Raw genomic sequence first — 17044 nt, 5'->3', positions numbered from 1 at the left:
CTCTATTATGTTGCCAACTTGTACTTCCCAAGCGCTTAGTCCAGTGCTCTGCACACAATAAGCGCTCAATAAATATGATTGACTGATTGAAGTGACTTGTCCAAAGTCACCCAGCTGGCGATTGGCGGAGCCGGGATTTGAACCCATGACTCCAAAAGCCTCCAAAAGGACTCCAAAGCCCGGGCTCTTTCCACTGAGCCGTGCTGCTTCTCTAAAATTGATTTTCAATGATTTTTAAATCATTTAAAGCTAAAAATCACTAAGGGGAACCAATCCCTGCCCTCGAGGCTTACAGTCTAGCGGACTTTTGGGAGCTCCTAATTCCTTCTTCTTGCTACGGGGTGGGACCCTGAGAGGAGTCAAATCACTGCCAGGGTTGGAAAGGGGCCTTGTGGCATCCGCCCTCGCCCCCGCCCTGATTCTAAGGGACTCTTTCCTCCACCCTTTTCCAGCGAGACGAACCTGACCCTTCACCTACGCTCCTGCTGCCGGCCTCAGTTTCCCCGGGAAGGAAGAGGAACCTGCCCGCCGGGCAGGCTCCGGGAGAAGGGGTGGTTAAGTTTCCCATTGAGGAGTCTCGGCTCAGGGACGCGGCACACCTTGCCGGCCAGTCAGTCGTATCCGTTGAGCGCTGACTTTGTGCGGAGCGCCGTATTAAGCGCTTGGGAGAGTACGATGCAATAATAGATGGACACATTCCCTACCTGCAACGAGCTTACGGTCTAGGGGAATATCTCCTTAGGACTTGCCCCACTTCTGGCTCTTCGGACCTGTCTTCCGACTCACTCTCGGCTTCTGACCCGGACGGAGGTGGGGGTTGCCCCAGTGAGTCGATCCCCTGCACCGGAGCCACGCCAAAATAAGTCAATCATTTTTAATTGAGGGCTTACCGTGTGCGGAGCACTCTACTAAGCACTCGGGAGAGTACAACACAATACAACAGACACATTCCCCGCCCACGACGAGTTTACAGTCTAGAGGGGGAGACAGACATTAATATAAATGATTTACAGATTAATACAGATGAAGCTCAGGGTTCCTCAACTCAAAGCTCACCATCCCGCCCACGACGAGTTTACAGTCTAGAGGGGGAGACAGACATTAATATAAATGATTTACAGATTAATACAGATGAAGCTCAGGGTTCCTCAACTCAAAGCTCACCATCCCGCCCACGACGAGTTTACAGTCTAGAGGGGGAGACAGACGTTAATATAAAAGATTTACGGATTAATACAGATGAAGCTCAGGGTTCCTCAACTCAAAGCTCACCATCCCGCCCACGACGAGTTTACAGTCTAGAGGGGGAGACAGACATTAATATAAATGATTTACAGATTAATACAGATGAAGCTCAGGGTTCCTCAACTCAAAGCTCACCATCCTGCCCATTTGTGGCTCCATTATGCAGTACTTGAGGAAATTTGTTTTGTTGTCTGTCTCCCCCTTCTAGACTGTGAGCCCGCTGTTGGGTAGGGACTGTCTCTATGTGTTGCCGACTTGTACTTCCCAAGCGCTTAGTACAGTGCTCTGCACACAGTAAGCGCTCAATAAATACGATTGAATGAATGAATGCCTCTTGTTGCTTTTAGCACCATTTCTCCGGCCCTTTTATGCCTCTGTTGCCTCCATCCCTCCTTGTTTTCTCGTATGCCCTGACAGGGAACAAGAGGAAGACAAGGAAATGGCTGAATTTCTGAGAATCAAGTTAAAACCGCTCGACAAAGTAACCAGAGCCTCAGCCAGTAAGTGCTTAAGACAGTTTCCCCTTAGACAAGCATCCTGTCAGCGGGGCCCAGGAGGGCACTGGAGTTTAACCTTCGGGGTCTCGACCCCCTCAGTGGACATGCGAAAACCGTCCGCAGGAAATCCGAACTCTGCAGCCAAATAGCCGCCCGTGTCGCCGCGTGACGGGTGGGGAGGCGGCCCTGTGTTTCTGAGGCAGGGCCTTTGGGTGCAGGAGGAGGAGGAAGACAACGGCTAGCTCAGCCAACCTGTGGAGAACGTCTGAACTTTCAACCCGCAGGGGAAAATATACTACTTGTAATATTCGTTAAGCGCTCACTACATGCCAAGCACTGAGATAGATACAGTACAATCAGACCGGACTCGGGACTCACCGTCACACTCAAAGAGGGTAGATGCAAGATATTTAGTCAGGTAATTGTCTTTATTGAGCACTTACTGAGTGCAGAGCACTGTATGAAGTGCATGGGAGAGTACGATATAATTCCAGCAAGTTTACAGTATAGAGGGGGAGGCAGACATTAATGGTGATGATGATGATGGTGACGGTATTTGTTAAGCGCTTACTATGTGCAAATATAAATAAATGAATTCCAGATACGGATGTAAGTGCTGTGGGGCTGGGAAGGAGGGATGGATTAAAGGATGCTGAAGAGAGTGGGAGAAGAGGAAAGGAGGACTTTGTCGAGGAAGGCCTCTTGAAGGAGATGGGCCTTCAGTAATGCTTTGAAGAGGTGGAAGGGGGACGGTCCGTCGGATTTGAAAAGGGAAGGAGTCCCAGTCCAGAGGCAAAACGTGGGTGGGAGGTCAGCGGCGTGACAGACGAGATTGTGACAAAGTTAGCGTTAGAGGAGTGGAGTTTGCGGGTGGGGTTGAAGAAAAGATTCATCAGTTAATCCCCATTTTACAGTGGACGTAACTGAGGCCCAGAGAAGTGAAGCGACTCGCCCCAGGTCACACCACAGACAGGTGGAAGAAGCGAAATTAGATCCCAGGACCTCTAACTGCCAGGCCCACGCTCTACCCACTGGGCCACTCTGCTTTCGGCGAAGACGGCCGGGCTGGGGTACGGGAGCCCCGGGCTGGTGACAGTGCACAGTTCGACCTAGCGGATAGAGCGTGGGCCTACGAGTCAGAAGGTCACGGGTTCTAATTCCCGTCCTGCCACTCGCCTGCTGTGTGACCTCGGCGAGTCCTTTCACTTCTCTGTGCCTCAGATCCCTCGCGTGTAAAATGGGGATTAAGACTGTGAGCCCTCTTTGGGACAGGGACCGTGTCCAACCCAATTGGCTCGAATTCCCCACCCCCAGAGCTTAGGACAGTGCCTGGCACGTAGTAAGCGCTTAACGAGCACCACGGTTATGATTATTTTCCCTCCCGCTCCAGGTTCTCCGGCAGAAAAGAAGGTGGAGCCCCCTCCGTCCAAGCCCACCGTCACCAAGACGGGGCTGGCCCTCATCAAGGATTGCTGCGGGGCCGCCCAGTGCAGCATCATGTAGCCCCCTTCTCTGGCTGGCGCCTCTCCGCCGCCGCTCGCCCTGACCGGGACCAGGGGTTCAGCCGCCGCGGGGTGCGGCCGGCCCGTCCGGAGGACCGACTGGGAGCCCGTCCCTCCATCCGTCCTTCAGTCCGTTCCCCGAGTCCGTCCGTCCGTCCCCGAGTCCGTGTTGCATGGTCCTCCCCAGGCGCGCGCGCATGCTGAACGTAGGAGTCCGTCCGGCCCTCACCCCTCTGCCCGCCCAGGGAGCTCTTGAGGAAAAGAAAAAGAAAATCCTTGTGGAAACGAGGCGGGAGAGGGGAATCTCCCTTCTCGTCCCACCACTCCCTCCGGACGGCGGCGAGGGTCCGCACATTTCCACGCTCCGCGGAAGCGGGCCGCCCACCCCTTCCGTTCCCAGTGTGGGGATCTCGGCCCTCGACGCCTCGGGCCGCTCCGCAGCGGGCCAACGTGGGCCCTGCCATTTCCCCCACCCCGAAGGCCCAAAATGCGGAGCCGAGGCCGGGCCTGGGACAGCCAAGTTGGGGACGGGTAGGCCTCGGGGTGACGGGCAGGCCTCAGCGGGGAGGCAGAATGGGTAGGCCTCGGGGGTGACGGGCAGGCCTAGGGGGGACAGGCAGCCTTGGGGGTGGGTGGAGAGGGTGGGCAGGCCCTGGGGGGCACGGGCAGACCTCGGGGAGGGCGAGAGGGGCAACTCCACCTAGTCCTGGCTCCCCATGAGGCCGCCCCGTCCTGTCCCTCCTCCCCACCCCATGTGTCCCCAGCGTCCCACAGCCGCGGCGGTGGCCCCGACGCCAATCCCGAAGACGCCACCGTCCTCCGCGTGCCGGGCCAGGGCCGCGGCGGGCTGGGCCTTCCCCTGGGCTGGTAGGGGGCTGCCCCAAGCGACGATCCCACCCGGTGCCCCCCGGGGCGGCGGAGCCTGCCCCCCTCCCCAGCCCGCGTCCCGCCGTCCGGTGGCTTCTCCCCCCCCGCCCCGATCCCGTCCGCCGGTGACACCGCCGTCCCGCCGTCTCTTCGTCCGGTCACTCGCCGGCCGGGCCGAGGCTCGGGTGACCCGTGTGTGCGTGTGTGCGTGCCGTGACCGGCCCGAGTAGTGACGTAACGCGAGATTTGCTCATGTCCGTCTCCACACAATAAACAAGGTGGTCAAGCAGTCCTGTTTTCCCAGAATTTGCGCCACGCGAGCTGGGGCCGGCGGGCGCAACGCTGACGGCCGAGGTCAGGGCTTGCGGCTGGTTCTATGAGGAAGCGAGAAGCGGCGCGGCTCACTGGAAAGGGCCCGGGCTTTAGCTGTGTGACTTTGGGCAAGTCACTTCACTTCTCTGGGCCTCATCTGGAAAATGGGGATTAATCAATCAATAAATCAATCGTATTTATTGAGCGCTTACTGTGTGCGGAGCACTGTACTAAGCACTTGGGAAGTACAAGTTGGCAACATATAGAGACAGTCCCTACCCAACAGTGGGATTAAGACTGTGAGCTCCCCGCGGGATCGCCCCAGTGCTTAGAACAGTGCTTTGCACATAGCAACTGCTTAATAAATGCCATTAAAAGAAAGAAAGAGAAGCCCAATCCAAGGCCGCGCCAACTGGGAGGCCATGCGGAACAGGTGGCAGCAAATCACGACGACTTCCTCAAGGGGCTCAGTCTACTCAATAATCATAATCACAATCATGATGGTACTTGTTAATAATGATGATAGCACTTATTAAGCGCTTACTATGTGCAAAGCACTGTTCTAAGCGCTGGGGAGGTTACAAGGTGATCAGGTTGTCCCTCGGGGGGCTCACAGTCTTCACCCCCATTTTCCAGATGAGGGAACTGAGGCACAGAGAAGTGAAGTGACTTGCCCAAAGTCACACAGCTGACAATTGGCGGAGCCGGGATTTGAACCCATGGCCTCTGACTCCAAAGCCCGGGCTCTTTCCACGGAGCCACGCTGCTTCTCTAAGTGCATACCACGTGCCAAGCACTGTCTTAAGTACTGGGGACGATGCAAGTTAATCATCATCATCATCATCATCAATCGTATTTATTGAGCGCTTACTGTGTGCAGAGCACTGTACTAAGCGCTTGGGAAGTACAAGTTGGGGATACAAAGCAGCAGCAGTCCCTGGTGGAGAGTCAAAAAGTGGACCACGAGTCAAAAAAAACCTGGGTTCTAATCCTGCACTGCCAGTTACTATTATCATTAATAGTAATAAAAATCATGACAATAATATTCAAGTGCCTACTATGTGCCAAGCACCACTGTCAGCGCTGAGGTAGGTACAAGGTAACCAGGTTGGACATAGTCCCTGCCCCAAATGGGGCTCACAGTCTCAATCCTCATTTTACAGATGATTTGTTCATGCATTCATTCATTCATTCATTCAATCGTATTTATTCATCACTGTGTGCACAGCACTGCACTAAGCGCTTGGAAACTACGATTCAGCAACAAATAGAAACAATCCCTACCCAACAACGGGCTCACGGTCTAGAAGTGAAGCGACTTGCCCAAGGTCACACAGCAGAGAAATGGCAGAGCCGGGATTAGGCCCCACGTCCTCTGACTCCAGGCCCATGCTCTTCCCATTAGGCCACGCTGCTGTGAGACTTGGGCAAATCACTTAACCGCTCTGTGCCTCAGTTTCCTCACTTGCAGATCTCTCTCCAACTTAGACTGTGAACTCCTCGTGGGGACAGCGGCCGCGCCTGACCGGTTCAACTTGTATCCGACCTAGTGAATCAGACACAGACCACGTCCCACTGGGGCTCACGCTCTTAATGTCCGCTTCGCAGATGAGGAAACTGAGGCCCAGGGAAGTCAAGCGACTTAGCCAAGGTCTCCTAGCAGACCCATCACACAACACCCCCCACCACCAAATCTGAAGCAGAGCCCAGGCTCAACCGTGGGCTTCGGTTCCCCTCTCCTCCCATCGGACCGGGACTGACCAGATGCCAACGTAGGTTCTCCCTTGCCAACCGGAATGAGGCCTGCTGGCTTCATTCACGCCGCTCTGGGGCCTCTTTTTGTGTGCGGAGCACTGCACTGGACACTTGGGAGAGCACAATGTAGCCATATTACAGACGGACGCATTCCCGACCCACATTGAGCACGGGTTTGGGAGTCACCTTATTTTAATCCCAGCTCCGAGCCCGCTGTCGCGTAGGGATTGTCTCTGTTGCCGAATTGTGCTTTCCAAGCGCTCGGTGCAGTGCTCTGCACGCTCTTAATATGATTGAATGAATGAATGCATCACTTTGCCTCCACTGTGATCTGGGGCCAGTCACCTAACTTTGCTGTGCCTCGGTTTCCTCGTCTGTAAAATGGGGATTCACTATCTTGGACGGTGAGCCCTCTGTGGTACAGGGACTTTGCTCCATCTGGTTAACTTGTACTTCCCAAGCGCTTAGTACAGTGCTCTGCACACAGTAAGCGCTCAATAAATACGATTGAGTGGTTGTCTTGGGTCTACTCCATCGTTTGGTACGGTGCTTGGCACCTAGTAAGCCCTTAATGCCTTTAGTATTAGTAATAGTAGTAGTATTACCATCATCATCAACAATTTATTGAGCTCCGATGTGATCCAGAACACGCCCTACTTACACGGAAACATTTGGAGAAAAAATGGACACAACCTTTGCTTTAACCAGGGTAACCATAACAATAATAATAATAATAATTACATTTATTATTATTGCCAACATATGCCCTTGCACCTCAATCTCACCTCTCCTGCTTACTCACTCTTTCTCCCTCTCCCAGACTGTGAGCCCGCTGTTGGGTAGGGACCGTCTCTATACGCTGCCAGCTCGGACTTCCCAAGCGCTTAGTACAGTGCTCTGCACACAGTAAGCGCTCAATAAATACGATTGATTGATTGGTTGTCTTGGGTCTACTCCATCGTTTGGTACGGCGCTTGGCACCTAGTAAGCCCTTAATGCCTTTAGTATTAGTCATAGTAGTAGTATTACCATCATCATCAACAATTTATTGAGCTCCGATGTGATCCAGAACACGCCCTAATTACACGGAAATATTTGGAGAAAAAATGGACACAACCTTTGCTTTAACCAGGGTAATCATAACAATAATAATAATTATTATTATTGCATTTATTATTATTGCCAACATATGCCCTTGCACCTCATTCTCACCTCTCCTGCTTACCCACTCTCTCTCCCTCTCCCAGACTGTGAGCCCGCTGTTGGGTAGGGACCGTCTCTATACGCTGCCAGCTCGGACTTCCCAAGCGCTTAGTACAGTGCTCTGCACACAGTAAGCGCTCAATAAATACGATTGATTGATTGGTTGTCTTGGGTCTACTCCATCGTTTGGTACGGTGCTTGGCACCTAGTAAGCCCTTAATGCCTTTAGTATTAGTAATAGTAGTAGTATTACCATCATCATCAACAATTTATTGAGCTCCGATGTGATCCAGAACACGCCCTACTTACACGGAAACATTTGGAGAAAAAATGGACACAACCTTTGCTTTAACCAGGGTAACCATAACAAGAATAATAATAATAATAATTACATTTATTATTATTGCCAACATATGCCCTTGCACCTCAATCTCACCTCTCCTGCTTACTCACTCTTTCTCCCTCTCCCAGACTGTGAGCCCGCTGTTGGGTAGGGACCGTCTCTATACGCTGCCAGCTCGGACTTCCCAAGCGCTTAGTACAGTGCTCTGCACACAGTAAGCGCTCAATAAATACGATTGATTGATTGGTTGTCTTGGGTCTACTCCATCGTTTGGCACGGCGCTTGGCACCTAGTAAGCCCTTAATGCCTTTAATATTAGTAATAGTAGTAGTATTACCATCATCATCAACAATTTATTGAGCTCCGATGTGATCCAGAGCACGCACTACTTACACGGAAATATTTGGAGAAAAAATGGACACAAACTTTGCTTTAACCAGGGTAATCATAACAATAATAATAATTATTATTATTACATTTATTATTATTGCCAACATATACCCTTGCACCTCATTCTCACCTCTCCTGCTTACTCACTCTCTCTCCCTCTCCCAGACTGTGAGCCCGCTGTTGGGTAGGGACCGTCTCTATACGCTCTCAGCTCGGACTTCCCAAGCGCTTAGTACAGTGCTCTGCACACAGTCAGCGCTCAGTAAACACGATTGAAGGAAGGAAGACGGGAATGAGTCCCAGGAAACGGATAGCCAGACGGCTCCGCTCCATTTCCGAACGCCCACCCGCAATCCTGCCGTTGGCGGGGCAGCTCTCCGACCCTGCAGCCAACCCTGCAGCCGCTATGGGATCCTCCTTTCAATCAATCAATCGTATTTATTGAGCGCTTACTGTGTGCAGAGCACTGGACTACGCTTTCAGCATATTCTCCCAGCCGTCGAGTGCAACGAAGGCCACGGGAATCTTCAGGCTGGCAAAGCTTTTATAGTGTTGTACTCTCCCGAGCGCGTAGCCCTGTGCTCTGCATGCGGTAAGTGTTCAATACCATCGACTTATTTTCGTGACCCTGTAAAATTTACACTGGCCCCTTCTTCCCTCTCTTCCCCTCCCTTTCTGAGTCCAAGCGACTGCCCAAACCTGCCTCTCCAAGCCCGACCTCCAGACCCAAACACAAACTGCGAAGAACCAACCGAAGCCTCAATCAATCAATCCTATTTATTGAGCGCTTACTGTGTGCAGAGCACTGTACTAAGCGTTAGCGTGAGAAGCAACGGATAGAGCAGGGGCCCGGGAATCAGAAGGACCTGGGTTCTAATCCCGCCTCCATCACGTCTGCCGGGTGACCTGGGGCAAGGCACTTCGCCAGACCTCAGTTCTCTCATCTGTAAAATGGAGATTAAGAGTGGGAGCCCCTTGGGGGGCAGGGACAGCGTCCAAACTGATTAACTTGTAACGAGCTTAGTGCAGTGCTCAGAGCATAGTAAGGGCTTAACATAATAATAATAATAATGATGGCATTTATTAAGCGCTTACTATGTGCAAAGCACTGTTCTAAGCGCTGGGGAATTTACAAGGTGAGCAGGTTGTCCCACGTGGGGCTCACAGTCTTCATCCCCATTTTACAGAGGAGGGAACTGAGGCCCAGAGAAGTGAAGTGACTTGCCCAAAGTCACACAGCTGACAAGTGGCGGAGCCGGGATTCAAACCCATGACCGCTGACTCCAAAGCCCGGGCTCTTTCCACTGAGCCACGCCGCTTCTCATCTACCATCATCATCAAGCAGGCTGCAGCGTTTCTTACATTTCCTTTTAGTTGGGTCTGGTGGTCGGCAGTTATTAATAATAATAAAGACATTTATTAAGCGCTGGGGAATTTACAAGGTGGGCAGGTTGTCCCACGTGGGGCTCACAGTCTTCGTCCCCATTTTCCAGATGAGGTAACTGAGGCACAGAGAAGTCAAGTGACTTGCCCAGAGTCCCACAGCTGACAATCGGCGGAGCCGGGATTTGAACCCATGACCTCTGACTCCAAAGCCCGGGCTCTTTCCACTGAGCCACGCTGCTTCTTGACACCTGTCTGCGTGTTTTGTTTTGTTGTCTGTCTCCCCCTCCTAGACTGTGAGCCCGTTGTTGGGTAGGGACCGTCGCTCTATGTTGCCGACTTGGACTTCCCAAGCGCTTAGTACAGTGCTCTGCACACAGTAAGCGCTCAATAAATACGATTGAATGAATGAATGAATGTAGCTCTCCTGCTCCCCTGCGTTTTCCCTGGAAGTTGGGAAAGCGAAGGGAAGACGAGGGGACACTCAAATCGGTTCACGATGCTCCCTGACAGCAACATCACGAGGAAAGTTGTGAGAAGGGGAGATGACTAAATTGAGAGTTTCAATCACCTATGGACTTCAGGTCGCCAAGCTCTGCCTGGCCCCGTTGTCTATGATCAATCAATCAATCAATCGTATTTATTGAGCGCTTACTGTGTGCAGAGCACTGGACTAAGCGCTTGGGAAGTCCAAGTTGGCAACATATAGAGACGGTCCCTACCCAACCGTGGGCTCAAATGTCGGCCTCGGCACTTATTCTCCACCCAGCTCTCTCATCTACTTATAAGCGCTTAGTCCAGTGCTCTGCATTCATTCATTCAATCGTATTTATTGAGCGCTTACTGTGTGCAGAGCACTGGACTAAGCGCTTGGGAAGTCCAAGTTGGCAACACAGAGAGACGGTCCCTACCCAACAGCGGGCTCACGGTCTAGAAGCGGGAGACAGAGACAAAACATATTAACAGAATAAAATAAATAGAATAAATCTGTACAAGTAAAATACAGTAATAAATACGTACAAACATATATACAGGATAATAATAATAATGATGGCATTTATTAAGCGCCTACTATGTACAAAGCACTGTTACAAGGTGATCAGGTTGTCCCACGGGGGGGCTCACAGTCAACCCCATTTTCCAGATGAGGTAACTGAGGCACAGAAAAGTTAAATATGTTTGTATGTATTTATTACCCTATTTATTTATTTTACTTGTATATATTTATTCTACTTATTTTATTTTGTTAATATGTTTTGTTTTGTTCTGTCTCCCCCCTCTAGACTGTGAGCCCACTGTTGGGTAGGGACCATCTCTATATGTTGCCAACTTGGACTTCCCAAGCGCTTAGTCCAGTGCTCTGCACACAGTAAGCGCTCAATAAATACAATTGAAGTGACTTGCCCCAAGTAACACAGCTGACAATTATTACTCTACTTGTACATATTTATTCTACTTATTTTATTTTGTTAATGTTTTGGTTTGTTGTCTGTCTCTCCTTTCTAGACTGTGAGCCCGCTGTTGGGTAGGGACCGTCTCTATATCAATCAATCAGTCGTATTTATTGAGCACTTACTGTGTGCAGAGTACATATAGAGACAGTCCCTACCCAACAGTGGGCTCACAGTCTAAAAGGGGGAGACAGAGAACAAAACCAAACATACTAACAAAATAAAATAAATATGTTGCCAACTTGTACTCCCCGAGCACACAGCAAGCGCTCAATAAATACGATTGATTGAATGAATGAATTGGCAGGGCAGAATTTGAACCCATGACCTCTGACTCCAAAGGCTGTGCTCTTTCCACCGAGCCACGCTGCTTCTCTGTACGGTGCATTGGCCCAGTGGGCACCCAATAACTGCAAATACTGCTACTTCTATGATAAAGTGAGCTGTTCTAATGGGGAACCCGAACCCGCTGTTGGGTAGGGACCGTCTCTATATGTTGCCAACGTGTACTTCCCAAGCACTTAGTACAGTGCTCTGCCCACAGTAAGCACTCAATAAATACGATTGATTAAATATAAGTACATTAATGTCGCTGTAACACTCACCTATAGTTGACTGAGTACAGAATTCTTCGCCATTTAGGTCAAGTCAGGCGTCCGACTGATTTGGGAGCCAATCCCCCATTTATAATACAGATGCGCTTGTTGTTCTGAACGACCACAATATGTAACGCGTCATTACATGTCACGTCGTAATCGCCAATAATATTTATTGAGTGCTATATACACTGTACAGAGTGCTTGGGAGAGTATAACAATATATCCCAGTTTCCATAAGCTCCACCCAATGTGCCACTTGCTTCCCTCTCCTCATCACCTATTTTTTTTTCTTTTATGGTATTTGTTAAGCACTTACTACGTGCCAGGGGCTCTTCTAAGCGCTGGGGTTGACACAAACTAATCAGGTTAGACACATTCCCTGTCCCACATGGGGCTTACAGTCTTTTATCCCCAAGGCCATGTGCTATAAATCAAAATTTTCCGATGCTGGGCAGCGGTGGCGTGGGGTCGAATCGAGGGCAAGACTCAAGTTGACTGCGTGGAAGGCGACAATGGTCAGCCACTTCTGTATTTTTACCAAGAAAACCCTATGGATAGGCTATCAGAACAAATGAAGATAGAGAGCAGGGCGTTCTGGGACAGACGTGTCCATGAAGTCGCTATTCAATCGTATTTATTGAGCGCTTACTGTGTGCAGAGCACTGTACTAAGCGCCTGGGAAGTACAAGTTGGATGGGTCGGAAATGGCGCGACAGCAGAAGACAAGAAACCGAGGCCCAGAGACATCAAGGAACTTGTTCAGGGTCACACAGCAGGCGAGAGGGGAAACTGGGCGTAGAATCCAGGGCCAAACTAGTCTTATTTCCATTAGGTCAGAGAATATAAGCCAGAGCGTGCGAAGGGAGAATGGGAGGAGGAGGAGACAGCGGAGCCCCTTTGAGCAGGAGAGGGATTTGCGGCATCATTTTCACTTACCCACAGAGCCTGGTCGTCAGGGCTGGTTCTGGACTGGAACTCCCCGAATAACACGTACAGCAGTGGAAAAATGCAATCCAGAAAATGGCCACACTTTGAGAACCAGGTTCACGGCTGTGTCACGGGGTATCATGACTTGGGAGAACTTGGTTTTGAGCTTCGACGCAGTTCTACAGGAAACAACCGCATCGTAATTCTGAGCCCTTCCTCTAAAACGCCCATTACAGGAACTCCAATCACGCCTGTCTCATGGATATTTGAGTTCACAAGCTGCTCCAGTGTTTTCCAAAGAGCTGTCCTTCCCTAAAGCTCATTCGTCTCATCTTCCCAAGCAATGCCCTCCCCACGGATAGCTGGTATCCGGAGAATCATTCCTTCCCCTCTCCAGCCCGGGACAGGAGCCTTTGGGGACAGGCCAAGTGGTCTCCTCTGTTGCACCCAGGACCCCTCATACCAACTGCATCGGAGAGACTGCAATCAAAGTCTCTTTTCAGAGTCAGCTGCAACTAGCCAACCCAAGAACTGTTGTTGGCTAGTTGAGGGAGACTTAGAGAAGCAATTGCCAACACCTGCTGGTCCTTAGGTTAACAGCTGTGGGGAATGGAATGATTAAAAAAAACCCCACAACACCCTGTGTGCTTTTTTTTTTTGGAATGACAAAAAAACCCCACAAAACCGTGTGCTTTTTTTTCTTTTTAACTCCCCCTTTAGTTTGAAAAATCCCACCCCGCTTTCCTCTCAAGAGCAGTCTGTAAGCAAGACATACCACCGTCTGGAAGTAGACAATCGCAGGCCGATGGAAAAAAGAGGAAGCAACAAACGGATTCACTCAGTCCTCAGTGACTGTCAACTCAGAGAGGGAGGAGGAATCCTCCCCACGCCTGATTTTGAACTCAGAGTTACTCGGCGATAAGGACAGGTGTTGGGGGAAAGGCAGGGGCTCCCAGAGAGTTCTGCATTCTGGCTCGAGTTTCCCAGAGTGACCTTAAAAGCGCAGAATTGTCTTCTGAACTGGGACAAGGCACGGGGTGAGCGTTCAAAGTCAAGCTTATCAACCTCAAATGTTTCAGCATCGGGTATTTCGAGTCCTCCATCTCGGTCAAAAAAAGATTTATCATACCAGCCATCCAAAGATGAAAGACATAGGCGCATCTTCCGCAAAAGTCCTTCCCTAAGCCCTCCTCTTTCCCGGCTCCCTTCATTCATCCCCCCCACAGAACCACCAATGTTCATATCTGTAATTTATTTATATTAATGTCTTGTCTCCCCATTTAGACTGTAAGCTTGTTGTGGACAGCGGATGTGTCTGCTTATTGTCATATTTTACTCTCCCAAGCACTTAGTACTCTGCACACAGTAAGCACTCAATAAATACGACTGAATGGGTTCTAAAGAGGGTTTTTTTTTTTGCCGATTTTGCCAGAAACACGGATAATCACACTGAAATGATCCGCCTGGGCGTTACGAGTCTCCAGTTCTAGGTCTTTCCAGATTTGCGGTGATATCTGGCTCTCACAGAACCCGCTCAACCACAAGATTAGCCGCCTGAGATGATGGGCAACCCGTGACTCCTCTTTGACCGGCGCCAGATGGGCAGCTGCTGAATAAAGAAGAAAACACACCTCAGCTGACAGCAAAGAGCTGGATGCACCAAGCTCCCAACTCCTTCTAACGACGCCATCCCTTTGTGATGAGGTACGCAGGGCATTTGAAACTGACCTGGCCCAAAAGACTGGGGGGAGAAAAGAGGCTTCGGCAGAAGATGAATGCAAAAGACAATACAGACGTGTGGCCGAGAACACAATTTCCACCCCAACCATCCACTCATTTTCAGGACTACAAAACCGATATGCTTGCTTGTAAATTTTATTGACAACTGTTTGGTCCCAACACACAAAACAGCACTTGAACCACAAAGTAGTGTTCAAACAAAGTAGACAGTTAGGAAAACGCTCCCTCCCTCCGACCCAAAGCCAACAGTGCAAGGTAGAAGGGGTGTCTCTTTGACAATTTTGTGGCTGTTTTTTTTCAAATTGGCAAAATATAAATCGTTATATCTTTCCACCTGGAAATCCGAGAATGTCATTGTCCTAATTCTTTCAGATCACTACGTCACATCATTCGATTCAGTCTTCGGATTAAAAGTAAATGATATTGCAATTGGATTGGCCATCATGTAATACGCCTCATGAACATAATTTCCCTCTGAATATACTTTCTTCCTTCCCAGGAGCACCTGCTGACCTCCATGAGTGGCATAACCCACCCCGATCCCTCGACAGCACAGAGCTGTGACTTTTTTTTGTCCTTTATGACCTTGAGAGCCTGCTGTTCTGGACTGTTTCCTGTGATTAGTAATGACACCTCTTTGCATCGTCTAATTGTACCACTTTTTTTCAGGTTGACAAAAGAAAGCTCCAAAATGCACAAATCCTATCATATGGAATCCACGTTCAAGGAGACAGATGTTCAAAACTCATGAAATCTCTTAAAAGCATTCTTAAAACAGTCCGTACATCTGAATTTCCTTTTCCTGTAACAATCTCCGTGTGTAGAGGAAATGCACATCGGAAGGTCTCATACTGTGCCGTAACACTCGGAAAAACCTTTCCAGTGTTTTTCTCTCTCTCTGTCTGTCTGTCTCTCTTAGTGTTGGCTACACATTTAGTACTGGGGATGCCTAGCTTTCTTTTAAAAGATTTTTCAGCAAAATCTACCTCGTAAAATTCTCTCTGTAGCCCTTGGTGGCATTTTCCAAATGCTGGCTAGGAAATCTGAGCCCGTTTTCTGCCTTTCTAGTACATTACAAAATATAATCCCTCTGAAAAAGAAACCATTCGACTAGTGGAAGACGGTGCGTGACAGGTTTTTTTTCCGCATTGAGAGCAATGGAGTCTCTTTGCCTGACAAATACAATCCATTGTAAATGTCAGGTTTACCCAGAAGGGGTAAGGGGCCTTCTGTCACTGGACATTTCAGCCAACTCCAAATACAGTCATTCCACTAGTGGAGTGCTGCCTCCAGGCTGGCTTTTCCAAACGCCAACACAAAACACCACGACTCAGTACGCTTCCAACACTAGAAGTAGCAATCAGAATAAAAACAGCACAGTTAAAAGACAATATGCCACCTCTCTCCCCCCCCCCCCCTCTCTCTCTCTCTCTCACTCACACACAAACACACAAAAACATACACACAAAAAGCTTCCCAATGGCCAAAACCTGCTTTAAAATGTCATACACAAGACTCACCAGAACAACCTCGGCCTTCTCATGGGCAGATCGAATCTCTCTGTCTCCTTCCAGTAGAAATAGTATCGATACCTCTTTGGTTAAAGTACTTCTCCTTGCCTGCTCTGTGATAGTTTATGCAACTGATGCATATTTTAGAAAATCAGAACCATCCTAACCCATCCTGTCTCGACACACGATAGCATGTGCGTTGTAATCCAAACACTTCCATGACACGCCAAGACCCCCCTCCTTTCTCCTTAACCCAATTCACGTCAAACTGAAAACGCAACCTAAAAGGGAAGCTTAATACATCCTCAACTTCCTGGAAAGCTCCCGAATGGAATCGAAAATGCCAAAGATCATTTAAAACAAATTCGCTAATGAAGCCACAGTCATCATCTAGAGACACCTTTAAATGAATGATGAGGTGTAATTACAAGCCACATGGAAGCAAAGGCTTTCAAAACCTCCCGTCTGCTCATTCCAGTCCAGTGTGCTTTAACGCATTTGAAATTGCTTAACAGGCTTCAAGACAATTCACTGATTAATACTGTCCAAAAATAACATCAATAAGCAACGACATATAGAATCTTGGTTGATTGGGGCACGATTATACCACTCACGAGGCTCAGATGAAAATAAAACCCAATTCTTCCTAGTTGAATTATTAGCCCTTTCTTTTCCACCCAACACCATTTGATTTTTAACTAGTAAGAAAATTTGGTAAAAATATCTCAAGGACTCAAATGAGTGTGGAAAGGTTTTTTCTTTCAATTTTTTTTTTTAAAAAACTTCCGCTGAAAACTGTGTTCAGGGTAAAAAAAAAAAAAAAAAGGAATGAAAATGGGGTGGCCTACACCCATAAATAGAAATTTAGTGGACTGTAAGGGGTTTCCGTTAAAACGAGAAAGGAAAGGCAGATAACTTTGAACCTATTTTTGTGTGCAGAGTCAGACAGTTTTCTGTGATCTAATTCTATGTCAAAATCAAAAGTTAAAGCTTGGTTATAGGTGCCAAGGAGAAGTTGGCTGCCAATTTCACTTTGCTTTTGTGTTGTCTTTTGGCTGGGCTTTCTGTCGCATCTTTGCCTGGCCGAGACTCTGGGGTTTCGGAGGATGGACAGGGAGGCGTTGGGAGGTTCTCCGGGGTGTCGGCTGCCCCGAGGTCGGCGGGGGTCTGCTCTTCTTTGCTTGCTGTCGTTTTCTTTCTTTCGCCTTCTGTCAGAAGCGTCGTTTCTGGGGACGGAGGCAGAGAAGCCAGCCCAGTCAGATGGCCGGTTCCGAAAAGCGCCCGGCCAAGCGAGTTTCTAAAGCACTCCTTAGGGACGA

The 17044-nt window shown here is 49.3% G+C and overlaps 2 protein-coding genes across 10 annotated transcripts in view; one reads left to right on the top strand and one right to left on the bottom strand.

Annotated features, from left to right (window-relative positions):
- Positions 1–3884, top strand: part of BMERB1 (bMERB domain containing 1) — a 66658-nt gene extending 62774 nt beyond the window's left edge. The window contains exons 5-6 of the mRNA XM_038763367.1: positions 1663–1745; positions 3133–3884. Coding sequence (XP_038619295.1) covers positions 1663–1745; positions 3133–3245 — 196 coding nt within the window. The 3' untranslated portion in view covers positions 3246–3884. The remainder of the gene's footprint in view (positions 1–1662; positions 1746–3132) is intronic.
- A 10447-nt stretch (positions 3885–14331) lies between these two features.
- Positions 14332–17044, bottom strand: part of MARF1 (meiosis regulator and mRNA stability factor 1) — a 44021-nt gene continuing 41308 nt past the window's right edge. For all 9 annotated transcript variants that reach the window (XM_038763964.1, XM_038763967.1, XM_038763966.1 and 6 more), the window contains one exon: positions 14332–16951. In XM_038763964.1, coding sequence (XP_038619892.1) covers positions 16710–16951 — 242 coding nt within the window. In that variant the 3' untranslated portion in view covers positions 14332–16709. The remainder of the gene's footprint in view (positions 16952–17044) is intronic.

The sequence above is a fragment of the Tachyglossus aculeatus genome, chromosome 21 (genome assembly GCF_015852505.1).
Source record: "Tachyglossus aculeatus isolate mTacAcu1 chromosome 21, mTacAcu1.pri, whole genome shotgun sequence".
NCBI classification, from domain to species: Eukaryota; Metazoa; Chordata; class Mammalia; order Monotremata; family Tachyglossidae; genus Tachyglossus; species Tachyglossus aculeatus.
Note: the sequence above shows the minus strand (reverse complement) of the source record. Positions and strands in the feature narration are given on the sequence as shown.